The sequence below is a fragment of the Sciurus vulgaris genome, assembly GCF_902686455.1.
Source record: "Sciurus vulgaris genome assembly, chromosome: 1".
NCBI classification, from domain to species: domain Eukaryota; kingdom Metazoa; phylum Chordata; class Mammalia; order Rodentia; family Sciuridae; genus Sciurus; species Sciurus vulgaris.
The window spans coordinates 110,620,877-110,648,315 of record NC_136461.1 but is presented as its reverse complement, the minus strand read 5'-3'; the positions used below and the strand labels follow the sequence as shown (position 1 = coordinate 110,648,315).

The 27,439-nt window shown below is 37.8% G+C and overlaps 2 protein-coding genes across 8 annotated transcripts in view; one reads left to right on the top strand and one right to left on the bottom strand.

The window, feature by feature from the left end:
• Window positions 1–9,830, top strand: part of RNF115 (ring finger protein 115) — a 96,247-nt gene extending 86,417 nt beyond the window's left edge. For both annotated transcript variants that reach the window (XM_079140426.1, XM_079140427.1), the window contains 5 exons: window positions 2,596–2,667; window positions 4,091–4,163; window positions 5,107–5,200; window positions 7,409–7,524; window positions 8,183–9,830. In XM_079140426.1, coding sequence (XP_078996552.1) covers window positions 2,596–2,667; window positions 4,091–4,163; window positions 5,107–5,200; window positions 7,409–7,524; window positions 8,183–8,314 — 487 coding nt within the window. In that variant the 3' untranslated portion in view covers window positions 8,315–9,830. The remainder of the gene's footprint in view (window positions 1–2,595; window positions 2,668–4,090; window positions 4,164–5,106; window positions 5,201–7,408; window positions 7,525–8,182) is intronic.
• CD160 (CD160 molecule) overlaps window positions 8,891–27,439 on the bottom strand; it is a 51,119-nt gene continuing 32,570 nt past the window's right edge. For 3 of the 6 annotated variants that reach the window (XM_079140479.1, XM_079140480.1, XM_079140482.1), the window contains 4 exons: window positions 25,733–25,804; window positions 25,419–25,563; window positions 23,390–23,713; window positions 8,891–19,211 (listed from right to left, as the gene is read on the bottom strand). In XM_079140479.1, the coding sequence (XP_078996605.1) occupies window positions 19,075–19,211; window positions 23,390–23,713; window positions 25,419–25,500 (543 nt within the window). In that variant the 5' untranslated portion in view covers window positions 25,501–25,563; window positions 25,733–25,804 and the 3' untranslated portion in view covers window positions 8,891–19,074. Of the gene's footprint in view, window positions 19,212–21,934; window positions 23,714–25,418; window positions 26,979–27,439 lie in introns of those variants that run through there. The other 3 variants (XM_079140483.1, XM_079140481.1, XM_079140484.1) reach the window with 3 other exon arrangements.

Genomic DNA, 27,439 nt, shown 5'->3' with positions numbered 1-27,439 from the left:
TGGCCAAGAGTGCTCTTCAGTTCCTCCCTCTGGATTTTTGAGTCCATTCTTTCTTTTCTGTGAAAAGTAGTTCGTTTTTGCAGTTGCATAGTTTTCTTAGCTTGCTTACAAGTAGAAATTTGAGGGTCCAAAGGCCTCTCTGCATTTTGTACTGCTTCTGCACCTTCCAGTTTAAGTCTATAGTATTTCTTTTAAAAACTTGAGTGTACTGTGAATCTTACTAAAATTCATGCCATAAGGCAAAAGCCACTCCACAAATCTCTTCTGGGTAGCCTTTTTCTGCCTTGGGCTTCTACTGGGATTGCTGTGGTTTGCCACCTGTAGTGAGTAGGTTGTATCCCCCTGAAAAAGTATGTTTAAGTCCTACCTGTAAATGTGACCTTATCTGTAAATAGTGTCATTAAAGATGCAATTAAGCTGGGTGTGGGAGCACATGCCTATAATCCCAGCAGCTCAGGAGGCTGAGGCAGAAGGATCACAAGTTCAAAGTCAGTCTCAGCAACTTTGTGAGAAGACCCTAAGCAACTTAGCAAGACACTGTCTCAAAACAAAATATAAAAGGGCTGGGGATGTAGCTGGGTGGTTGGGTGGTTAAGCACTCTTGGGTTCAATCACTGATTACCCACCCTTCATCCCCAAGAAAAAAGATGTCATTAAGTCATAACAAGATCTTACTGAATCAGGGTGAACCCTAATCCAGTGGTTGTTGGTTTCATATAATTTGGACACAAACACAGATAACACAGGGAAGAAAGCCAAGTAAAGATGGAGACAGAGGTTGGGGTGGTGGGTCTACAAGCCAAAAATGGCAAGGATTGTTGGCAGCTACTCAAAACTAGGAGGGAAGCATGGAACAGATTCTTCCTCAGAGAATTCAGAAGAAACCAAAATCTGTGGACATCTTGATTTCAGTCTCCAAAACAGATAATTCCTTTTTTTTTTTTTTGTGGTGCTGGGGATTGATGCATGGTAGGCAAGCACTCTACCAAATGAACTATATCCCCAGCCCCAGTTTGTTTTGTTTTAGGCTACTTCGTTTGTGGTAATTTGTTACAACAGCCCTGTAAAACTAACCCAGCACCCTTAAGCTTCTAAGCCCAGTTGTTTAACTGAATGGTTCTCTAGGCACTAGTTTAGATCTTTCTGAGGTCTTACAGAATTTTTAGAGTTACACTCTTAGCTTCATCTTAAACCATGTTCTTTTGGCAATACCCTGAATTTAATCTTTGCTTGAAGTTCATTTCTTAATTTTGGTATGTAAATTTACTATTACTAGAAGCAAACGCTGTGGGTAGTCATCTGTTGCTGTATAACAAATTATACCAGAGGTTAGTGGCTTAAAACAACAAGCATTTATTATCAAACAGATTCATTGGGTCAGGAATTTGAGAGTTTAACTGGGTGGTTCTGGTCAAAGATCTCATAAAGTTAGTCAAGATGTTGGCCTTTGCTGTAGCCATCTACAGGACCCACTAGGTCTTACACATATCTTGGCAAGTTTTTTCTGGCTGTTGGTAGAAGGCCTTGGTCCCCCATCCCTCATTACTGGGTGTGGAGCCCAGGAGTACCTGACTATAAAGGCCATTTTCATTAATTAAAAAATAAATTTTGTCCAGGCATGGTGGCACACACCTGTAATCTTAGCCACTCAGAAGACTGAGGCAGGAGGATCACAAGTTTGAGGCCAGTTAGGGCAACTTAGCAAGACTCTGACTCAAAAAATAAAAAGGTCTGGGATATATATCTTAGTGGTAAAGTCCCTCTGGGTTCAATCCCCAGTACTGGAAAAATAAATAAATAAATAATGAGCCCATAATACAAAAACAAAAACTAGAAAGGAAATAGTATAGTTAGCTATTGTTGAACGTTAATAATAGGGAGAGTCTAATAATAACTACTATCAAAGTTACATGGATTAATCTAACAAAATAGGAACCAGGGAGTTAAAAGTACATATCATTCAAAACATAGGAAATATAGGGAGACAATTCCTTCCCCCCCCACCCGCCCTTTTTGCTAAGGCATCATCCCAATATCTCTTTGAGGAACAAAGACCAACTCATTAATATAAAAGAAGTGGGTGTATGTGCCATTTTAAGTGTTTAGAATGACAGATGCCAAACATATGTGTTTATTTGTATGTATTTTATAGATATCTGAAATACCCTTAAACATTTTTCTCAAACAAAAACAAAAAACTCTTTAACGATACCTTGTACAGAAACCCAGTATGTAAGACACATAAAAAAATGAAATTACCATTTTGGGTCTAGAATCCTACTGGTGAAACTTCCCTTTTAACCCCTTATGCTGGTACCAGAGATCCAGGAAACAGAGTTTGAAAAATGCATAACATGATTCCTTTCCATCCTAATTCACAAAAATCTATACATCTGTTAAGATGGTAGAACTCTAGAAAATAGCTGTAATAGCAAATTATACACCATTAGGTAGCAGACTGATTTCTGGTGCTCTCTTGTGTAATAATCAATGGAAAGCCATTTGTGGTAAAGGGAAGTAGTTGGATTTGTCAGCCTGTGGATATCTATACAGTACTTTGGTTGTCTTATCTACCTTTTTTTCCTCTTCTAACAGAATAATACAACAGATCTTTGCAGGATTCTTCGCAAATTCTGCAATTCCTGGATCCCCACTCCCTCTTTCTTGGTAAGTGACTAATTACTACCTTCCAGTGCTGAGGTAGCCTTGTTTTAGATGCTGTAGTTTCTGTGCTATACAGAGAAAGAAAAAGAGAAGAGCTAGGGATATGGCTCAGTTGGTAGAGTGCTTGCCTTGCCAGCACAAGGTCCTGGGTTCAATCCCCAGCACTGCAAAAAAGGAAGGAAGAAAGAAAAAGAGCTATGTATGAGTATGTAATTGTGACTGGAAGGCTCTTAGACTGCCCTTGTCTCCTGAGCCCAGACTTAATCACAATTTATATTATTGTTGTTTTTATTATTTTGTTCAGGCTAAGGAGGATTGTCCTGATCCCCAAAGACATTTGGGTGCTGGATATGCCTGATTTATATTCTGGTCTGAGAGCTGTGCTGAGAAGAAAAATAAGATGGTCCTTGCCAGGCTTATATTTGTGAATTTCCCCTCTAGACCAGGCAGGAAGATTTTATTCCTTAAGAAGTTCTGAAGTTGAAAACATAACATTAACTTCTGTTTTCCAAAAAAGAATTTTTGTGGCCTGGGGTTGTGGCTCAGTGGTAGAGTGCTTGCCTAGAATGTGTGAGGCCCTGGGTTCAATCTTCAGCACCACATAAATAAAATAAAGGTATTGTGCCCATCTACAACTAAAAAAAAAAAAAATTAAAAAAAGATTGTTAGAAGAAACAAAAGGCTATAATTCAGTATCAGAATGACACTTAAATATGGTAGGGGTTAAAAATGGAATTTCTTCTTATCTGAACAATTGTTTGCTACTTCTAACTCTGCCCCAGAAGACTTCTTTGCTCAGAGGGTCCTTGGTCCTTCCCTACACTTACTCCATTTTCCAGCCTCTAGTTCTTTTAAACATGTTTCAATCAGAGTCTGGAACTCTGTCTTCCAAGGTACTGTAACAGCAGCACCAAGAACAAGGTGCTACCAATTAGTCCCTTTTGTAATTGTTCCGAGTTGTGATTCAGGGAGACTGTGATGGCTGCTTTTCTATTAGAAAGCTCATTGTCCAGGACCATGGGCAGCCTCTTTGAATGAGGGAAGTCTACTGTAGATTTTAGCCAGCCATGAAGGAAAAACTCTCCTTAAAAAGCAGCTCCATCCTATGTTTAATGTAAGTGAGAAGAGAAAAGACAAACTTTTCTTAACCATCAGGCAATGAAGTATTCTTTTTGCTCTGGCATGTCATGTAGTATTTCAGGTAGCTTTACATTGTGTGTTTCAGTTAAGTAAAATTTGTAGAATATGAGAGGCTACCTCTTATCTGTTTGACCTTAAAAATACAGAGAAATTCTTTGCCTCTGATTCCAGAAGACTAGTGACTTTCCAGCTCAGAGAGAACAGGATCCCTCTGCCAGGTTTTTCTGTGGTATAAGGCACAGCCTGGTCACTTCATCTAATACTGTCTATCTCATCTCATGTATAGGAGCGGGATGCTGCACTCCAACCCTGGGGACTATGCCTGGGGTCAGACAGGGCTTGATGCCATTGTAACCCAGGTGAGGAGCTGCCTTTTGAGGGTGTCTGTTAAATGTGTCTTATGGTTCCACAGATTCCTGCTTTCCTTCTGCTACTTTCTTGAAATGACAATCACTCTGCTTTCTCTAATATTTTGAGCTTTGGGTTTCCATTTTACCAAAGGAATAAAGCGTTATGGGTTTAGCTCAGCATCCATGTACCTACAAGGTCCAAGGGGATTTCTAGAAGATGGTTTCACCTCCAGAGAAAGACTTCTCCTATAACAAAACAGTATATTGTATTTTTGGCCTCTTGTTCAGTCCTATAGGAATCCTATAAATAAGTACTTCATGAAAAAGGAGGGTCTCAAATGATGAAGCAGGAATTTCTGCTTGATATGGAGCAAAGTAGGGGAAGGAAGCAGTGAAAAGGGTATTCCCATGTTATGTGTAATTGCTTCCACTTATTTATGTTCATTTAAATTTGATTGGTTTTTCATCTCCCCTGTGGATTGCTAAGTATAGAAAGCACGTCATTTGTATCCAAGTCTCCTTGTAGGCAGTAATATACCTATTTCTTGGCTTATTCTGTGCTACTGTCCATACTCCTACCCTTTTCTTTCTTCCAGCAGAATGAAGGTTTTGGACTAGTTTAGTATTACTTTTTATTAAGCTGTAGTTTTATTCATGACATCACAACCCTTTTGCCATCCTGAAGTTGCTTTATGCCTGAAAGTGGACCTTGTAATCATGGGTATGTCTGTAGGCTTATACTAATGTCACTATGAAATTGCAGAGCAATTGTAAGTGTCTACCAGTGGAAAAGGGGAACCTAAGCCTCTCCAAGCCTTGCTGAAGTAAGAGCAACTAACATCTCTAATGTCTTCATTGTTTGTTCTCAGCTGGAGCAGCTCCCTCTCCAGGGACATTGAGATGTCTGCCACATCTTTTTTCTTTCTCCTTTTTCTTTCTCCTTTTTTTGTAGCTTTTAGGACAACTGGAAAACACAGGACCTCCACCAGCTGACAAGGAAAAAATCACATCTCTTCCAACAGTGACAGTAACTCAGGAACAAGTTGGTAGGCTCATTTTCATATTTATTTTATCATCTAATAACCTCTGTCCAAGTTCCAGTACCTTCCTATACTAAGAATCTTCAGGTGAAGCTATAGCCCTCTAAAATTCTTAACCTGTGTACTAGAATTGGAAGGTACCTGCCCTTTCATTAGGTCAGTCAATAGGTATTTCCTAAGCAGTTACCATATCCCTTAAGACTTGATTCTCATCAGTCGAAGAACTTCTTATTAAAAGCAAATCTCACCAAGTGATTAAAAAACAGTGTTGAAAATAGTATTGGGCAGACGATACTGACCTTGGGGAAAAGGGAAAAGAACAAACAAAAGGCAGTATATTTGGGTTTTTTTTGTTTTGTTTTGTTTTTGCAGTGCTGAGGATTTGAACCCTGGGCCTTATGCTTGCGAGGCAAGCACTCTACCAACTGAGCTATATCCCCAGCCCTAGTATATTTGCTTTTCATTTGCTGTGTGTTAGGTGCACTTAGATACACTAGAATAGAATTATTTTATTTTTAAGCATTGAAGGAATTTGGTAATAAGGAATATTATTTTGTACTAAGGGTTTCTTTCCCCACAAATTCAGGTTTATAGTCAAAGATGTAAAAACAAGATGGACAATCGTAGGTCATTCTGTTTAAGGAAGAGTATGAACTAATTTAATAATATCAGCATAGACATGGTGTTTGAGTCAGGTGTAGGAAAATGACCTTATTAGACCTGAAAAAGAATCTGATTTGAGGAATAGTGGAAATTATGACTAGATAGGAAGGATGGGACCTTGTTGAGAAGTTAGGACTGGATGTGTTAGGTACTAGGTAAGTTTTATAGGTCCTCAAAAGGAGTAAAGAGGGAATTTAAGTGTTCCTTAGGGAAAGTTAGTCTGAAGGTAGTATGTAAAATAGAGTGAAAGTGAGAGAGAGCAGAAATAGGGATTGAAGAAGCTCTTGTAGCAATCCAGGAGGGGTTCAGGTGATGGTGGCAAAGCTAACGGAAAGGAAAGGAAAGGGTAGAGTGTGAAGTTCATCTTGAAGAAGTGCTTTCTTCACTGATTATATAATGCATTGAAAGAGGAGAAAGGATCAAGATGATTCTAAGATTTCACAATTTGTAACAATAAGAGCAGTACATCAGGGAAGGAGGAATAGTAAGTGAGCCCTGGTTTGGATAAGGAGATGGTGTGATGGTTTTAACTTTTTGAATTCATTGATTTTGAGGTGCCAGCTGAGAAACCAAATGAGAATGAGTTGAAGATTTCTATAAATCTGGTATTAGGGGGAAAGTTAGCTGGTAGCAAGATATAAGATATATTTCAAGGTTAAAGGTGTGGAATTGGGAATTTTGAAGTAAACTTGGCATGAGAATTAAAAGTTGAAATTAGGGAACAAAAGGAAGAAGTGAATCTGTTTAAGTGGTACTCCTGTTCCAAAAACCTTGACAATTGTTGAGACATGGAGCATATCCCATCCACTAGTGATATAGAGTAGCTGGTGTTATTAGTCTTGGAAACTTGGAAATTCAGAATTTGTTGCTTAGAATTAATTCCCAGTGTAATTTGTGATCATTTCTCTGAGGAAAGAGGGCTTCCTGTCCCTTGATTTAGAAGCCTAACCTATATTTAGCCTTTGTAATTTTGTGGCATCACCTTCTGCTACAGATTTTAATTAACAATTTCTGCAAAGGAATATAGGGCATCCACACTGAACAAGGATACATGATATGGAAAAGAACAGGGTAAAAGTGGCTTGAGACACTGAATGGAAATAGCTAAGATTGCTGAGATGAGTTCTTTGGTTGTGGGGCACAGATTGCCAGTGTTTTCTAAAGCAGACACTGACTGCCAGAAGATTGTCACACACTTGAGAAGATACTTTCCTGTTTTCTTAGCAGATAATCTAAACCTGTTTATTTCTTCCAACTTTTTACATTACAAAGTGGACCTATTATGGTTACTATCTAGATTATGTTGGAATAGACCCCATTCATTGTTCTTTTTTTCATGTCCCTGTTACCACCTTTACCCCCCATTTTGGCCTTTTTTTTTTTCTACCCCCCATTTTGAAATACAACTCATGCTTTTTATCTGCCTCCCACTTGGATGCAGTTTTACTTTTGTCTCTTGTGTCTTTTCTTTATGCATTCCTTGTATTGTTGGAGACATTTTCTTCCTTCCTTTTGCTTATTTACTTTAAAAGACATTTCTTCCTCCCACAGATATGGGTTTAGAATGTCCAGTATGCAAAGAAGATTACACAGTTGAAGAGAAAGTCCGACAGTTACCCTGCAATCATTTCTTTCACAGCAGTTGCATTGTGCCATGGTTAGAACTGGTGAGTACAGCCAGCTGTATTCTGTGATGAGGCACTCGTGTAAGTGACATTTTCTTGTGGAGATGGTTCAAAGTAAAGGTGTAGTTAGACTACTCTCTCTTTGGAACTTTTCTGACCAAAAATTAGCAAACTGTAGCCCACAGGCCACTGTGGACTGCCACCTGTTTTTGTGAATAAAGTCTTACTGGTACACATAAGCTTATTTGTGTATAGAGTGCGGCTACTTTTGTGCTACATGGGTAGAGTTGAATCGTTTCAACAGAGTTGGTAGCCTACAAAAGCTTGCTGGCCCTTCATCTACATTACATGGAAAAGTAGTGAGCGTTTACTCTCCTGTTAAATCTTAGGTTGCTGTTTCTAGTTAATTCTGTTTGGTCCTCAAATGGAGAAATGAGGAAATGTGCTACTTATTGTAAATTTGCTGGCCAAGAATTCTGTTAGTTTTGCTTAAAGTTGTGTTTGGGAGATATCCTGACTTCACACCTTGGAGCCCAATGTACTCTGTGTTGAGGAGCTCCATGATCTTTTTGTCTTTCTAGTTGTCAAGTCATAATTTTAGGTGCATTAACTTTCTTAAGAGTACAGTACTCTTAAGAGTACAGTACTCCTAGTTTCTCAGGCCAAAATATTCATATGGATTAATATGTTTCTGTTTCAGCATGACACATGTCCTGTATGTAGGAAGAGCTTAAATGGTGAGGACTCTACTCGGCAAACCCAGAGCTCTGAGGCCTCTTCAAGCAACAGATTTAGCAATGATAGTCAGCTCCACGACCGATGGACTTTCTGAAACTAAAGATCACACCTGAACCAGGGCTGTCTGTGGTAGTCTTCTTACCATAGTTGTAAATTCTATCAAAACAAAAAAATAGTAGATGGATTTAGGAATCACCCCCAACCCATAATATTAATGCAATGAGTGTTTTTCTTCTCTAAATTTAAAGTTAGTATTTACTAACTTGGAATTGTATCTACAACCAAATGCTTCTTATTCCTGAATTCAGAGTGATAATTTTTTTTAAGTGCAAAACTTAACTATGTGGGTTTGCCCCTGCCTGAATAGAATCAGTTCCTTGAAGTCTAACTAGGGTCCTGCTATCTGTCATGTTGCCTCGTAATAGATGTTTCCACTTCCTTCTCAGCCTCTACCCCGCCATTAGTATGTTTTACATAAATACAGAGGAACCAGAGCCCTAAAGTCCTGCTGACATACAGTTCTATTGTCTATTGTACAAAAGCATCTACTTTTGACCACATTAGCAATGAGGTGATGTCAGGTTAATTCAGGAATCCGAGACTAATGATTTTGTTTTGTTTTGATCCTCAAAGAGCAAATCAAAGAAAAATTACGGTGGAAAGGAAAAAGTAACCTATTATATACTTTAGTTTTCACATTTTAATTTTTAAAGACTGTTTAGTAGGTGCAGTTTCCCTAGAAATGTGGCATGTCTTGAGAATCTTGTGTTGGTAGGAGTCTGGTTCCTTTTTGGGAATGAGTTGGGCAGCATGTAGACACAGAAAGACAGATGTTTAAAATCTTTTTTTTTTTTTTTTTTAATGATCCTTAATTCATTGTTTACTGTTTGTGTCTTAAGGACCTTAATATAATTTCTCTCATAGAAATATAATTATTTCATACTGCTTCTATATCCAGTTCACTGCTTTTGGTAATTCATTGCTCTTTAGGAATTGAGATTTTACCTGGTCTTTTAATCTTTAAAGCCCATTTTTCATCTTTGAAACTTATGTTCTGCTTTGATTCTGGCTATACTTAGAATCAAACTGATTAATGTGATCATGCCCCAAACAACTTGGTCTGGAAGAGGTATGCCTTACTTTTTAAGGTAGCAGTATCCCCTACATGTGCTCTTCAAGTGTTTAAAGTTGAATAAATGAAGAAAGAGTGTCAAGAATGTTGTCCAAACTTCAAAGTCTTAAAAGGACACAGGGGGGACATATAACAGCTGTAGTGTATCAAAAGGTGCATTAAAAGTGGCACCATTTATAGGGTCATATCAGTTTTTCATAGTTTATAATGATCAGAATAAGATTGCCACTCTTTGGTGAATCTCTTTCTTGGCTAAGAGCCTTTCCTCAATTTTTGTTGACTGTCACTGATTTAGGGGTAAGGGAAGGGGGCTAAAGATCTCTTTGAACTTTGGTAGATGATGGAGTTGGAAAGGGAAGAGAAAAGTGGGAGAGTAGCCTGCTGAACTTTAGCCTGCTTCTAAAAGTTGTGACCAGACGGTATTATTCAGGTTGAACCCAGAGGGAATAAAAGATTTTTTTCTTATATGCTTCTCATACCTCTGTAGTGACTGTTTCTTTGGGGGATGTGATCTGTTTATTGTGGTTAAACCTTGAAATGTAACCTGAGAATACACATTGATTTTGTATTGGGTGTGAAGAGGATGTGGGGAGGTGAGAGTTGTTAAGAATATTTAACTACTACTCAGGTGAAAATGGGTTATGTTGAAGTTGAAGCACATTGCAGTTTCAAGTAGAACAGTATCAGCAATCTTGAAAAAAATTTTGACAGCTTGGAAATTTTTGTCTGCCTGTTAAGTGTCTGATGATGTCAAGTTAATCTGGTGTTAGTTACAACTGGAGAACTAGAAAGGATCTGAGTCGTTTGACAAAGAATGGTAGCAAAGTGCTAGATAGAAATCTGCCTTTTTAATGTATAGTATAGCAAACAACACCAGACTAAATTATCTGAAATTTTCTTTGCATTTTTTGCACTGATAGGGGCCTTGAGGCTCCTTTTGCTATTTCCTACATTTCTCCAACTTATGAATTTGTAGTATTTCTTCCTATACTGGGATTCATCTCAGTCTTCCAGATTATTTAAAGTTAAGGAGTTTGAGTTCTTCAGAGAAACACAACCAATAGAATGTATGTGTAATATAGAAAGAGATTTTTTAATAAGGAATTGATTTATGCATTTATACAAATTCTGCAGTGGACAGCTAAAGATCTAGATCTAGGAGAGCAGTTAGTATAGTTTCAGTCCAAGTGTGAAGGCCTGAGCAGTAATATAAATTCCAGTCTGAATGCCAGCAGGCTGACACCCAAGGAGAGTTGATGTTTCAGTTCTAGTCCAACAAATAGGAAACACTAATGTCCCAGTTTAAGCACTCAGGCAGGAGTTCCCTCTTAGTGGAAGGAGGTCAGCCTATTTGTTCTATTTAGGCCTTTCACTGATGAGGATCTCCCACATTAGTTAGGGATAGCAGTCTGCTGGATTCTTCCTACTGTACTGAGGATGTCATCCAAAACATCCTCATAGACACACCCAGAATAATGTTTATTATTATTTCATTATTATTATTATTTTAATGCTTATTAGTGTGTTAAAGTTACACATAATAGTGGGTTTATTTTTGACATAATCATACATGCATGGGATTTAATTTACTCTTTCATGTCCCAATGTTGCTGCTTTCTCTTCCCTTCTCCGTTCCCCTTCCTCTACTCCACTTCCTCTACTTCCTTCTATTTATTTTTTAAAAATTGATGCTTTACATATGTACATAAAGGTGGAATTCACTGGGGTATATTTACACATGTACATAGGGTAATTTTGTCAAATTCATTTCATACTCCCTCCCTTTTCCCCTCTCCGCATCTCCTTCTCTATCACTAATCTTCCCTCTGTTTTTGTGAAATCCAACCCTTTTTTTCCTTTACTTTGCTCTAGCTTCTGCAAGAGAGAAAGCATTTGACCCCTGACTTTCTGAGTCTGCCTTATTTCACTTAGCATGATGTTTTCTAGTTCTACTCATGTACCTGCAAATGCCATAATTTCATTTTTATTTATGACTGAGTACTCCATTTTGTGTATATACCACATTTTCTTTGTTTAAAATTTTTCTGTAAGTACACATCTGTGTACATCATTTGGGAACAGGAAAAATGTGAACATTTTAGAGGAATCTTAGTAAAGTAATATGTGATATTGAAAATTTTTTTATCTTTTTTGACAGTGATAAATATTTAAAAAAAATTTTTTTCATACATACATTTAGGGTAATAATGTCTGTTTCATTCTACTGTTCTTCCTGTCCTCACCACCCCATCTCTCCCCTCTCTTCCATCTGCACAATCCAGAGTTCCTTCATTCTTCCCTACCTACTGCCGACTATGGATCAGCATCTGCTTATGAGAGGAAACATTTGGCCTTTGGTTTTTTTGGGATTGGCTTATTTCACTTAGCATGATATTCTCCAGTTCCATCCATTTACCTGTAAATGCCATAATTTCATTCTTCTTTAAAGCTGAGTAATAGTCCATTGTGTATATGTACCACATTTTCTTAATCCATTCATCTGTTGATGGGTACCTGGGCTGGTTCCATAACTTGGCTATTGTATATTGCACTGCTATAAACATTGATGTTTCTGTATAGTGCACTATAGTATGCAGATTTTATTTCTGGATAAATACTGAGGAGTGGATTAGCTAACAACAAGAACAATATTTGAACAAATATATGGGCATCCTGTAACCTAGTCAAATTGATGCACAAATTTAATCATCACAAGGAGGAAAATCCAGTGCACACAGAGTGATCCTCATCCTACTTAAGTTTTTCCAAGTGAACAGTCTCCGAGAAATGTCTGTGTTGGCTTAAGAGACCTCGGTGGTAATGATATGTTTTGTGTACATAACTTCTGTTTTTTTCCTCCTTAACCTAAATTAACTTGGAAGTCTGAGCTGACTCCCATTTTAGGAAAAAAAACATTTTAGATTCATTGGTCTCACACCAGAATGTGGATTTTAAGAATTTATTTCTTAGAATGCCTTGCTCTTAAATATTTCAAACAGTTTAGATATACTGCCCACCCACTGTAGTAGAAGGCTAGATAACCTGGATTTTTCAGGTGTTGATTCCTTTACAGCTGGAAGGCTACATACTTAGGAATCTGCAGACTATAAGAATCAAGGAAGAGATGATTGAATCAATTGCTCCAACTTTTTACTGATTGTCAAAGAGAAAACTGTTGTAATTTTATTTTTTTCCCTTTTTAAGTATCACCCATTTTAGTGAAATAAATTTCCCCTTATAAGAGCTTTTAGAATGTGAACCCTTAGTGTGAACTTGAGGTCTTTACATTCGTGTTAACTGGCCTACCCTTTGAACTCTATACAGAGGTAAATAGATTGCTTTCTTATTCTGAATGTCTTCCTCTTCTTTATCTTGTCCATTATAATTTCTCTTGTCATTTGTGTGTGTATATGTATGTGTGTGGATACATATATATATGGACTATATATTTCCTTTTGTCCATTACAGTTTAAGAATGAAGAAAATTATTTGATTTGCACGTAATTTGGAAAGATATCCTAGATATTGGTAGACATGGAAATTGAGGGATTATGTGGGATAGAGCTTTCTTTTCCTCCCAGTGATTATTACTTCTCAGGTAGCTTCCAGGTAGGTTAATTTCATCCATTTTCATATGGGTTAGTTTGGCAAGACAGCTGGGGAACTGGATGGGAACAACAGAGGAATGGATGTTTTGGTTGATATTTTCAACATCTTTAAAATTTCAGAGCTAATGAGTTGAGAGAAGGAATAATCCTAGCATTAATAATCAAATTTTCTAGGCTGAAGATATAGCTTAGTTGGTAGAGTACTTGCCTTGCATGCACAAGGCTCTAGGTTTAATCCCCAGCACCACCAGGAAAAAAAAAATTAAATTTTCCTCAAGAGTTTCTGTTGCTAGTTCTCTGAAGAGTTGAGAAACTGGAGACTCCAGAATGATATAATGTCCCTATTACTTATAGCTACTGGGCTCTTCTTACAATAGTCTATAAATTTATGAGAAAAAGTAATTATTTTAGGCCCAGAAGGTAGAAATGGCGCCCTTAGCTCATTCTAAATCTTATCAACCTTTGCTGCATAACCACTGGGCAAGTGCTTCTTAGTTGTTTTCTTTGAGTGGTACTATGGTGCAATACTTGGTCTCAAGTTAGAAGGAAGAGTTTTGGGGAAGAACTTTTTCCTAACTCTAGCATGTCTCACTTTGATTAAACAGCTATTAAGAAAAAAAAGTCTTTGCTTATGTCTTTGTTTTGCACATTTATGTATATGTGTGTGCATTCATATAATGTATATACTCACTGTTTTAGTCAGTTCTACTTCCCTTTGACAAAAGACCTGACAAGAACCAACTGAAGAGAAGGAAAAGTTTATTTTGGCTCGTGGTTTCAGAGGTTCAGGCTGACTCCATAGCTGTGGGCCTGAGATCAGGTAGACCATCAGGGTGGAAGGGTGCAGCAGAGGAAAGCAGCTCAGGACATAGTATCCAGGAAGCAGAGAGAGCTCTTCTCATCGGGGACAAAATAAAAACCTCAAAGTCATGCTCCCATTTCCTCCAGCCACACCCCACATGCCCAGTTACCACCTAGTTAGTTAATCCGTATCAATGGATCAATCCACTGGTTCAGTTTTAACTCCCACAATCCAGTCATTTCACCTCTGAACATTCCTGCGTTGTCTCACATGTGAGTTTTTGGGTGTGAGACCTCACATCTAAGCCATAACACTCACAGACACACACATACACATTTCACCCTGGAGGAAGAAGGAATATGGTGCGCACTGAGAAAAAGTGAACAGGGGCATAGAAGAGTACTGGAGCCTCACAGTCCTTCATTTTTACATACCTCTAGGCCTTGTGTTTTTGTGAGTTCTCTTTTATGGGATACCGTTGACTTAGGTACCTCGTTACATGATCTGTGATGAAGAGATTGACTAGAAATAAAAATCTAGTCATTTCCAAGGATTGAGAATAAATGACTCTTAGGAAAAGGCATTCATCATCCATTGCTCCTATATTGTAGTTAACTCAAATACACTGATCTATTAATTAAAAAAAATTTTTTGTGGTGTTGGGATCAAACTGAGAGCCTTACACATGCTCAGCACATTCTCTACCACTGAGCTATACTTCCAGCCCTAAAATGTCTTGATTACCAAATTGTATCTCTAATGACCTTGTACATGCTTTGATTTCTCTGGTTTCCAGGTCCTATTCAGTCAAGGAATACAAATTTATCAGTCTTAACCAAAATCACTCAGAGGAAAAGCATAATCTGTATTTTAAATCATAGTAAGCCAACCCTTGGGGCATTATAAGTGAGGGGCACTTTAGAGTTGGTTGCTAGAGCATATATAGGCAGGTAGAGAGATTTTAGGAGGACTAGGAGCAGGATGTATATTCAAATAGATAGTTGGATGTTAAGGAGATAATCCTCTTTGCCCTCTGTGGTAGAGATGGAATGATCAATATGCTCTTTACAAGAATAATCTAGTGGAGATTTAAGAATTGAGGGTGACTTATAGGAGACAGTACTCTCATTGAGTTTCCTAAATGAGTATCATAAGTTCCAATGCAGGGAGTTGGGAAAAAGATTGGATGAGGTGAACTGATAAAAAATGTGGGGGGAAATTTAGCTGGGAACCACTGGGCTCCTCCAATGGTTTAAAATAGAAAACAGAGAGAACACTGTGTAAAACTGTAGATACTTTTCAGAATCAACCTGTAGCCCTTGATTGATCCAAAAGATGTTATGGGGAGAGATCTCCCATACCTGTCACAGATGAGGAATTATGGACATTCAACTTTTAAGGTTTTTTTTTTTTTTTTTTAGGCATGTAAACTTTGTATGTTTTGCTGGCAAATTATACTTAGATGGTATTCATAAAAGTGGAGTATGAATCATGGGGACGTAGGCTTGTGGTTGTTTACTTTTTCTAGTAAGAAGTACTCCCCCCACCCCAGTACTGGGGAATTAAACCAAGGGCCTTGCACATGCTAGAGTGCTGTACCATTTAGCCACCTCCCCAGCCCTTTTTATTTTGAGACAAGGTTACCCAGGCTATCCTTGAACTTGTAATCCTTCTACCTTAACCTCACAGCTGGGATCACAGGTGTGTGCCACCATTCCCTGGTAAGAAATACCATTTAAAAATTATATTTTTCGTTGTAGATGGTCATAGTATCTTATTTTATTTACTTATTTTTATGTGATGCTGAGAATCAAACACATACCTCACATGTGCCAGGCAAGCATTCTACCACTGAGCTACAACCGGAGACCCAAGAAATACCATTTTTAAGGCCCCCAAATCATTAGATTTCTTCTCAACAAGATGACAACTATATTTAGTATTAAGTATTTAGTTTTAGTATTTTTGATGAATGAATATTATAACAAAAAGCTGCTATGATACCAGTAATGTTTTTAAATCAATTTATCCTTACCAGTAGTATCAGAATCTGCATCCAGTTGAAATATAGATATAATATCCAGATACAAATACATACATTTTTTTAGTGCAGGGTACTGGAGATTTAACCCAGGGGCACTCTACCACTGAGCTACATCCCCAGCCCATTTTTTAAATTTTATTTTGAGACAGGTCTTGCTAAGTTGCTGAGTCTGGTCTCAAACTTTCGATCCTCAAGACATCCTTAATGAGGATCTTACTGATGTGTAGCCTTAGCTCTCTTGGTGCCCACAACCTTAGTTCTCACATTTGGTAGGTCTATCATAGTTAAGGTGTCTGTCTTCTTTTGATGACTTGCCATTAGCTCCAGCTAAACTGTTATCTTTTTTTTCACATATTTCCAGTTATTAGAAATATCCTGCCCCCCTTCTCTCCTTAACTATGACAGATCTGTCCAAAGCAAGAAGATTTGTGAGTTTAGGAAAAAATGCTGCAAGTACTGCTCTGGGCATTTATTTAAAAGAGGAAGAAATGGCTGAAGAAGTTGGCAAATACTTAGTTGAAGCTGAACAATTATAATCTACACCTGGTCTGCAAAGTCTTCCTCTTTCTCCAACAGTGCTGTATAGATGCTACTGAATACCAGCGTCTGTCTTTACTTCCTCATTCGCATACCTAGTCAGTCATTGGGTCTGCCTCTCTTCCTCTGCTCTCTTACCTATCTTTGCTTATTTCTTTTCTCTTTCATAGTGTTAAATAAAAATTTCTTCCTGAAAAAAAGTGTTCAATTTTTTTTGACTTGCTTATTTGGCTGTATTGTGGGAGGAAGCAGGAAAAAAAGTTCTGTGGTGAAACACACACACGTACTTATCCAATATTTGGGAACTTGTTAAATCTGGTTTTTGTTTGTTTTTGTTTAAATTTACTGGTACTAATGTGGGAAAAAGGCTTACTCTGGCAGTGAGGAGGGGTGGTCAGGGAATATATTGATTTACCCCACAGATATTACTGCAGATTCTTAGAATATTTAGCATCTGTTATCCCGTGGGTTGTATTTTCTCTCAGCATATTGTCAGTTTATCTTTCTGTAACTTTTTAAAAAGTTTCTTCTTGCACAAAGCTTATAAAGCTGTGAAAAGAAAGAAAAGTTTGTATTATTATCTCACATTGTGGAACTATAACAATATACCTAATGTAATAAGAGCCTGTCCTATCCTGGGATGTGTTTTATAGGCCTGTATGACTAGAGGGAATGGGAAGGAAAGTAGAAACATAGTATATATGTGGTGTCTTTCTTATTTATTTACTTAGTGTGGTGGGGAGTACTGGTAATTGACACGGAGGGCATTTTACCACTGAGCTACATCCCTAGTCCTATATATATATTTTTTTTTTTAATTTTGTATTTTTTTATTTTGAGGCAGAGGCTCAACTAATTTGCTGAGGGTCTTGCTAGATTGCCAAGACTGACCTTACTTGTGATCCTCCTGCCTCAGCCTCCTGAATCTCTGAAATTACAGGCATGCACCTCTGTGCCCAGTGTATGTTGTGCCTTATTATTAAAACTGGGATTGTAATCCTGGGCACACCTAAACAAATCCTGGTGGAAGTGGAAAGGGAGCAAATCTTTGGTCTCTCCTGACTTGGAGATGGGACAAAGAAGAAATAGATGCCACTCAAAAAGTTTAAGGTAGGTTTTCCACATGTAGTATAGAAGTTGTTGACACAGTGATGGGTCAAGGATATTTACTGAAATTAGCTTCATGAGCAGAAGGAGGCACAGACATCCAGGTAACTTCCTCATCCTTTTCCTTACATGTAAGCATGATAATTTGGTTGATATGGTCTTTCTGGACCCAAGAAAATATGTACTTTTTATTCTACTGAACATTACCTCTTCCATAATTCTACTGAGCCTTGAGTTGGAAGAGGAGAATAAAGAAAAGGAAGCTGATACATAGTATATACTTTCTTGTTTAAACATTTAGTGGTGAATTTTCTTTTTCTTTTGTGTACCTGTAAAACTACTTGAATTGAATAAAGGAGAAAAATAATTAAATGTTAAGGTTCATTCTTCACCTGACTGGAATTGGGACAAAGCTCAGAGGTTTTGTTCTAGGATAACTTGGGAGTTGAAGGTAGTTAAATGAACATAATACTAGACTATAAAGAGCAAGTTTATATGGCTATTTTCTCTTTAGAGTTAAATACCTGAAAAAATAAAATTTATTTTATTAATAACAATAACCTAATTGTCCATGGTATTTGGAATTAATAAATTATGTTGGAAGGATCAGACTTCTGGATAGTTGCTTTTAAATGTGGAAACTGGCAGATTTAGCAAGTCCTTGCCAAGAGTAACAGCTAAGGTGTCTTTTGATGATTTGTGGTTAGGGGGCTGGAATAGGGAGTTTTTGCTGTTCCTGATTCTGAATATGGAATCACAAAAAGGGGAGGATGATGATGGAAGTAGTGAGAGGTACTTTTCATATAGCAGGTCATTACTATTTCCTGATGGGACATTTGCTCATATGAAGTTGTATGACTCACCATATATAAAGCATCTGACTCATCATGCAAGTTCTGTAACAAATTTATTAAGAGCCTGCTATGTGTCAACTGTTGTCTTTTTTGTTGGGGTAAACAAGGCAAGTCTTTGTGTTTTCAGAACAAACATTCTGGTGACATTTAAACTGGTAGTTACTAATTTGAGGAAATCCTAAATAAAATGAAATTGAGAATCCCAAGGACAGGTGAAAACTTGCCTCAGTTACTTGTTATGCAAAAGCATAATAAAAACCTATTGGAAGTTCCAATCATTTTTATCTAGTGTGGAAAACCTTCCATATTGATAAATGGTGCTTAGAGGACTTAGCTACAAAGTATTTAATATACTCAATCTGAACATCCACTTTGTTGAGAAGCTGCATTGTTCTCCAGACCCAAGTCTCTCTTGCTTTTTTAGTTTTCACATAATAGGTAAAGGTATGTTCTCTCAATTTGTAGCCAATTGTTGCTGTTCATCCAGCAAGTAGTGGCAGCCATATTTACTTGCCTCTTCCACAGGCCTTCATTCCTAACAAATCTGACTTATATCCAGTGGGAAGTCTGATTCAATTCCCCCCTCCCCCCAGTACTGATAATTGAACCCAAGAATGGTCTACCACATTTTCCTGTGAATAACCAGGGCCTAAGGAACATTTCATTCTCCCTCTGGGCTTCCTTCTACACTACCACTCCTGGAGAACAACAAAGGCAGCAAAGGTAGCTTTCCCATTGCTTGGCATATTTAAAGTTCTTCTGGACATACCTTAAAGGGCCAGCAGACTTATGATGAGCAATACCCAGATCTTTTCTTGTGGGAAACCTAAAGTGAGAGTGCCTTCATTCTGGCTGACTTCAGGGTGCTCTCTTTGTTGCAGTCCTGTCACTGTGTAGTTCCCCGTTTCTGGTTCAAAAGAGAATCATGGCATATATGATTACACACTGGTGTGATTCTACACCATGTACAACCAGAAGAATGAGAAGTTATACTCCATTTGTGTTTCAAAATACATTGTTATGTATAATTAAAACAAAAAATTTTTAAAAACATTAAAAAACTTAAAAGGTACAGGATTTTTACTTTTGTATCATTTCCTTGTTTGTTAAATGCATGCAAAGATGAAATAATATTTGTGTGAAAATTTAATAAAAAATTCCCCAAGTAAAAAAAAAAATCATGGATCAAGGGTTCCACAAAGATTAATATCTCCTTTTGAGTCAGGTGCAGTGGTTCATGCCTGTAATCCCAGCATTTTAGGAGGCTGAGCCAGGAGGATCTTGAGTTCAAAGCCAACCTCAGCAACAGTGAGGCTCTAAGCAACTCAGTGAGACCCTGTCTCTAAATGAAATACAAAAAAGGACTGGGGATGTGTCTCAGTGGTTAAGTGCCCCTGAGTTCAATCCCTAGTAACCCCCACAAAAAAATCTCCTTTGCATCATCTCAGAACATGTCTTATATGATCTCCAAAGATACCTCCCAGCATAATTCATTGTCCAAATAAGTATTCTTAACACGTGGGTGATGATTATGATACACAACAAATATAGAGAATCTAGTGTGTGTCAAACACCATGGTTGGGTGGGGAGATAGCTCAGCTGGTAGAGTGCTTGCCTCGAAAGCACCAGGCCCCGAGTTCCCCAGTACCGCAAAAACACCAGGGTTGCAAATAGTCCTTGTAGGAACTTAAGAGTTTTGCCAGAGAGACAACTAAGCTTAAAAACCCTGGACCTGAGTATCCCCAAATTTCATTTAAAAACCATCTTCTGGAGTGGATCAAGCAATTTAATGTGAGTTAACATCTTGGGCATTGGAATACATGTGGATTTTTATCATTTACTTCCTGGGTGAACTTAGACAAATGATCTTTGAGCACAGGACAGTAAGAGCACCTACTTCAAGAGCACATGGACAGTAATGAAATAACAATGCCTGGCACATAGTAAACACTCATTTGAAAAGCATTGTTTAGTAATGTGACCTGTTACCTATCTAGTCCTACTAGTTTCACCTTCCAAAAGAAACCTCACTTCTGCATTTGGGAATCACCTATATGAGCTGATCGTAATACTTAAATAAGCTGAAAGGATGAGAGAGGCATTCTTTGTTAAGAAAAACTACCATAATTAGAAACACTTAGGATGTACTAGGAGAACATGAATATTAGACTACAAGGAGCAAGGAGCAAGGACTATGTTGTACTTCATTCTCTGAGGTCTGGCACTGTGCCTGGGATAGACTATAAATATTTATTAGGTAAATGGAAGAGGGTAACCATTAATTTAACTGAAGCAGAGTATTCACAAAATTTTGTAGAGCCTCCAGTGTCAGGATAAAACCAAACAAGCCACCTTATACTTTCTAAACAGTAGTGGTGTGGCATATGAAAATTAGCATCTTAGAAAGATGTCTAGTGGCAGTATGTAGAATGGATTGGAGGAAGATACCTGGAAAACATCTTTGGAAAGAAATGAAGTGTGTATTTAGTAACTGACTGACTTGGGAATAAGAAAAAGGAATCACAAGGTTTTGTTTACTGCTTCCCCCCCCTCCCCCCCGGTGTGTGTGTGTGTGTGTGTGTGTGCTGGGAATTGAATGCAACCAAGGTTTGGACTGAGAATCATGTACAGAAGTAGGTCTCAGGAGGATAGTTTTGATATTAAGTAGATGGTATGTCATCCAGGAGCTAGGAGTCCATTTGTCAATGGAAATGTTTAAAACTTAGAGGTTAAAGCTGGAGAAGTTGATTTATGGGTCATTTGCAAGGAGGTAACAGGTATAGATAATGAGGGTGGATGCAGACTTCGGAGAGAAAAGGTTTAAGGGGTGAGGGGTAAGTCTTAGGAAATATTTGGGAGGTAAGAGAAAGAAATAGAGGCAGAGAAAATAAACCATATAGGTAGGAAAACACAGGAGGGAGAGGCACAGAAGCCAATACAGAGGGAGGTTTGATGAAGGAGCAAACAAAGTGCTGAATGCTACAGCGAGTCAGATAGGAAAACACCAGGAAGCAAGGAAGTGACTATAGGAGTGAAGTAGAAAATTTTAATTAATTAGTAACCATAGGATATGATGGAAACATTTGTCAAACAGCTCCTTACTAGGTTTCTTTATTTGGTGGGGGGGAGGAGAGATGATTTATGTATTTTTCATGAAGTTAATAATTAAGATAGTGTTTGAAAGTTCTTAGATAATATTGGCAGTGTCCTTTTATCCTCTTAGGTTTATTCCCTAGAGATAATGACTGCCAACTCTTTTAAATGTTTTATTTCCTAGATAATATGCTCATTACCACTTGTTAATAATGCAGTTCAAAATTACCTGTTGACTTTCTGTTACAGAAAATGATGATACAATTCTCTGTCTCTAGTGCTGGGGATTGAGCCCAGGGCCTCATGCATTCTTGGCAAGCAGTCTACACTGAGCTGCACCCCCAGCCCCAGATGATACAGTTCTCTTACATTTCTACCCATTTCCTTTCTCTCCATCCTTCAAAAGAAAACATCACAAATTTTAGTCAAATCGATAATGTTTGCCCAATTCAAATTCTATAAATGTTATTTTTGCAGAGTTATGTGTGGTTTCTTTTGGAAAATTTATTTTTTTCTAGATATACTGAGCACCCAATTTAATTTTTTTACTGACAGAATTTTCCAGACCCATGTCACAATTTTATTTTTTAGAACTTGTTTTTTTTTAATATATTTTTAGTCTTTAGGTTTTATATATATATATTTTTTAGTTGTAGGTAGACACAATACCTTTATTTTTTGTTTTTATGTGATGCTGAGTTTCTAACCCAGGGCCTCACATGTGCCAGGTGAGTGCACTATCACTGAGCCATAACCCCAGTCCCATGTCGTAAATCTTTTTATCAGATCTGTTATAGGCCTTCAGAAAGATAACCTGTTAATTGCCTTTTTATTCCCTACAGATCTCCTTTTCAAAGCTCTCTCTTGCTCTTTTCTAAACTGTTTCCCCTTTTTTGACCTTTTTTCATTCTAGGATTACCCTCCCTCTTCCCCATTCCATGTTCTTGGATCCCATTGTATCCACTTTACTGATTCACTTTATTTTACTGAAGCACATTCTCTGGTATCTTCTTTTAAACGTTCGTGTGAAAGGCAAGGTGTTTTGTCATTGCATATCTGAAAGTGTCTCTTTTCTTACATTGATTGGTAGTTTGGATATATTCTAGGTAGAAGATAAATTTTTTTCACAGAATATTGAAGACTTGCTCTAATGTCTGAGAATATAGGAACAGAGAACCACTCTGTTGGGCCCATTATAAAGCTGGGGCTGGAGTGGCCACATATAGGCTGTGCCAAAGTAGTGTTGGAACAGAGGGAACATGTACAAAATGCAGGAGACATGCAGAGATAAGAGGCCTTGCTGTCCTGGAAAGGTTGAGACCCAGAGTAACAGTCCTGTCAGCTTTTGGTGGTGGTTTTTGGGGTGGAGGGGTCCCTGGGTATTGAACCCAGGACCTTGTCCTTATTAGGCAAGTGCTCTACCACAGAACTACACCACCAGCCCCCTGTCAGCTTTCTGATTTCTGATTCTAAGAAATGGATTAGGGCAACTGTACTTTTGCTTTATCTCTACTCACACTCTTTAATATGTGGGGGCTTGAGTGGGTTTCTGTTTCTTGCAGCTGAATGCCCCTTAAGTCAGACATCCATTTTATTTCAAATGCACCTCCCTGCCTGTTTTTAGAAATGTAACCATATCTCAAGAAGAACTCTTAAATTAGAAGATAGGAAGCCTAAATTCCACACCTGTACCTGCTTTTACTAGCCCCAACCAGTGAAGGGCATTTATAATGACAACTCTTTTTACCCTCCTGTGACTCAGTCTCCCAATAAAAATAAGGTGGCCACTCCAGTAAGATGAATGAAAGACAATGAGATTACCGTTGCATGTGTGTTTTGAAAAAAGGCAGTATCTGCCAGTGGACATTGGCAAAGGATTGAGTGATAGAAAGGACTTTATCCAAGATGGAGACTACCTATTCAGGAGCTGAAACATCTACTAATCTCTGCTCACTCCTGGCCTGATGGCATCAGGGATATTAGGGACTCACCTGTGACTAGAACAGAGAAAAAATGGCCTTGAAAGTGCATATCCGGTTTCTGGCTCCTGGCACAGCACTGGTAGGTCCCACTGTCCACTGGTGTGACTTTGTTGATGGTGTACACCAGCCGAGATGATTTTTCACTGACATCTATCTCAGGATCTCTTTTAAGTCTCAGTTGTTTCAGGCTGGTCTCAGGGGAGCAGTCCCAAGATCTGTCTTTGCACAAAAATACTATAAGCCCCTCAGCTTCTTCTTTCTTGTGCCACAGAACACAAATTAAGTTTAGTTGCTTTCCATACTCAGAAGCTGAGCTGGTGATGTGTATGCATCCTGGAATGTGAACAGGAGAATTACCCAAGGGAAGACAGGTAGTGTTCCTTGAATCCCTCTATAGTTGCTTCTTATCATTGGGGGTCTATAGCACAACCTAGCAGCTACACTGGTAGACAGGAAACAAGTTCTAATTCTGTCTTATCTGTGTGACTGTAGGCAAGTTACCTAACTCGTTTGGCAGTAAGTAGTGTATTCACCTGGGAAATGAGAGTTTAGGGACAATATATAAGCTTTGTTTCCACACTGCACTCGGGCCAGGGTACGATGAATAAGACATGAGCTTCACAAAGAGCTTATAGTCTAATGTAAAAACAGATTAGCAAAAAATTACAATACAATCATACAATTACTATACTGGAGGAATCTTACAGATCCTTGGATCTTTCTGAAAGAATCAGGAAAACTTCACAGAGAAGTTAGTGCAAGAGTTGAGACTTAAGTTTTTCTATGAAATGATGAGATAGAGGCCTCAGACAGTAGAGAAATTGAAAAATGACCTTCATGTGGAATCAGAATGAGAATTGACTGGAAAAGCAGACAGGTTATTGAGGGATCATTGATTCTCAAAAACCATAAATCTTTACTGGTACCAGTCTACAGACTTTATGATTTTCTCCATAGGTAATCTACAGCCTGGATACAGAAATGGAGAAAATAGACATTTGGATTAACCCAGGGTAATGCTTTGACCCAGTAGGTGCCTCTGGCCTAATTTTCTAATCCATTGATCTACCACTCTTTCATTGTCCCTTACTCTCCTCACTACTTCACTTAATGCAGTTTATATTTTGTGACCCAACACTAATCTCTTCTGTTCACCCTCAGCTCTCCTAATTTTAATTCCTTTCAGAACCCAAGTATTGATTAAATTCAGCTATGCTAAAAATACATCAGACATGTGCTGATGTTGCCACTCCCCTTCCCCACTTGTGACTTGCTTTTCTTTGGTATGCATGGTAAACTAAATTTACTCTCATGAAAATATTGAGAAGGCAGAGATGGGGGCTTCCCCATAGATGTTAAATGTCATCCTTTAAAATGGTACTTTAGCACTTAGAGCCATATCTGAGGGAAACCAGGAAGTATATTTATTTCTATTCTCCAAATTGAACTTCTACAGGGTCTTTATTAAAATGCTTTGTTATACATCTAATCCTCACTATAGTCATGGAAACAGGTATTATTGTTCCCATTTTATAAATAAACCAAGGCACAGAGTCATTAAATGGGTTGCTAAAATTGACAAGATTGTAATATGTGAATCTCAAATATGGATCTTATAAAGTGTATAAATGCCTGAAGAAATCTTAGCCATGGCCCAGATTACTAGGTTCTCTTCAACACATAACAGAGGAAGAATGTTTGATGGAGAGGGCAATAGTATTAGTATGAGTGAAAAAGAAAACTATCTTTTAACTTTCATTAGTTTGTTGGTGTCAAGTGTTAGGACGCTTTTCTTCCACACACACAACAACAACAAATACCAGGGGCTGAAGTTGTGGCTCAATGGTAGAGCATTTGCCTAGCATGTGTGAGGCACTAGATTTGGTTCTCAGCACCACATATAAATAAATGAATAAAATAAACATCCATCCACATCTAAAAAAATAAAATAGTCTTAAAAAAACACTAAAACTTGGTATCCATTCCCTCCACATGAGCCTAGGGTTCTCCCTGAAGACTTTCTGCTTGGGGTCCTCACCAGCAGGCTGGATGTCCACAATTGTCAGCAGGATGGCCAGGGCACAACAGCCTCTACCAGATGCCATCGGTATTCTCCACATTGTCAGCAGCCCCAGGAACTTGAAGTTAATGTTTGCTTTGATGATGTCTTTGGCTTTGAGTTCCTGAAAGCACAGGGGAACCCACTAGACAAAGCCTTCCAGAGCTTGAAACCATCTCCCTATTTCAGGTACTAGTTTTGGTTGGCTAGAGTATGATGAAAGTGGAGGAGAGGTTGGAGATTAAGAGTCTAGCAGAGGAACTGGGGTTGTGGCTTGGTGGTAGAGCACTTACCTAGCACGTGTGAGGCACTGGGTTCAACCCTTAGCACCACATAACAAATATAGGCACTCTTTCCATGTACAACTGCAAAAAAAATAAAAAATCGAAATTAAAAAAAAAGAGTCTAGCTGGCCTGGAAGTGAAACAGCAAATCTAATAAGGTATATTAGAGAGAAGAGTCTGGGCAAGAGTGAGACATAGGGACACAGTAATGCCTATGTTTACAAATTATTTCATTCTAAGCTAAATTGAATTTCTGGATCAAATAATATGAACATTAATTTTTTCTATCATAATCTTATTGCTCTCCAAAAAGAGTATTCACTAAGAATACTTGATAGTGTACATTTTCCTCATGTCCTTGCCTGAACTGAATTTATCTGTATTTTACATTTTTTGCCAATCTGATGGATGGCAAAAATTAGATTTCACTGTGGTTTTATTTGCATTTCTGCGACTAGTGAGGTTGAAGATCTTTTCATGTATTTATTGGTCATTAATATTTCCTTTTTTATGAATTACACATTCATATTCTTTGCATTTAAAAAATTCAACTTTTAGGAGTTTTTTCTATGTTAGAGATATTAATATAGTTCCTCCTTTTTTTTTGGTATTGGGGATTGAGCTAAGGAACACTTAACCAGTGAGCCACATCCCCATACATTTTTTGTATTTTATTTAGAGATGATCTCACTGAGTTGCTTAGGGTCTGGTTAAAGTGGCTGAGGCTGACTTTGAACTTGTGATCCTCCTGCCTCAGCCTCCCAAGCTTCTGAGATTACAGGCATGTGCCACTGCACCTAGTCAATTTTTTTTTTTTTTTTTTTTTTTCCCAGTACTGGGAACTGAACCCAGGGGCACTATACCACTGAGGTAAATTTCTAGCCCTTTTTATTTTTTATTTTGAGAGAGGAGCTCATTGAGTTGCCAAGGCTTGCCTTGAACTTGTGGTCTTCCTACTTCAGCCTCCTGAGTAGCTGGAATTTGAATCATACACCACCATACCTTGCTAAACTTTTAAAAATTGACGCAGGGTCTGGTGATGTAGCTCAGTGGCAAAATATTTTCTTAGCAGACCAAAGGCCTTGGGTTCAATCCTCTGCACCACAAACAAACAAAAACAAAAAAACATAGAAAATAATTTTAAAATTAACATATAATTATTGTATGTATTTATGAGTATGAGTGTTAATGTATCAAATATATAATGATCAAATCAAGGTAATTAGCATTTCTAACTCAATAATTTCTTTGTATTAAGGATCTTTAAACTCCTCTCTCCTAGTTCTTTATTAAATATATGACATATACATCATATATAAAATATACTATTAAATATCTGTATCATATATAGAAATATGTATTTTACATATATATATGATTGTAAACTATAGTTACCCTACTGTGTTGTACAACCCTAGAAATCCCTCCTCCTATCTAACTATATTTTGGTACCCATTATCCAACCTCCTTCTATCTTCCCTACCCTTCATAGCTTTAGTGATTACTATTCTACTCTGTTTCTGCCAATTTGTTGTTGCTTATTTACAATGCTTTTTTTCCTTAAAAATTTACATTCGTATGTAGTGTTAAATGAAAATTTATTTTAAGTTGCCTGGGTTTCCAATATTGCTTAAGAAATTTCCCTTGGCTCGAGATTATTATTTTCTTCTAATATTTTCATTGTTTTACTTTTTAGTGTATGTGCTGCTGAAATGA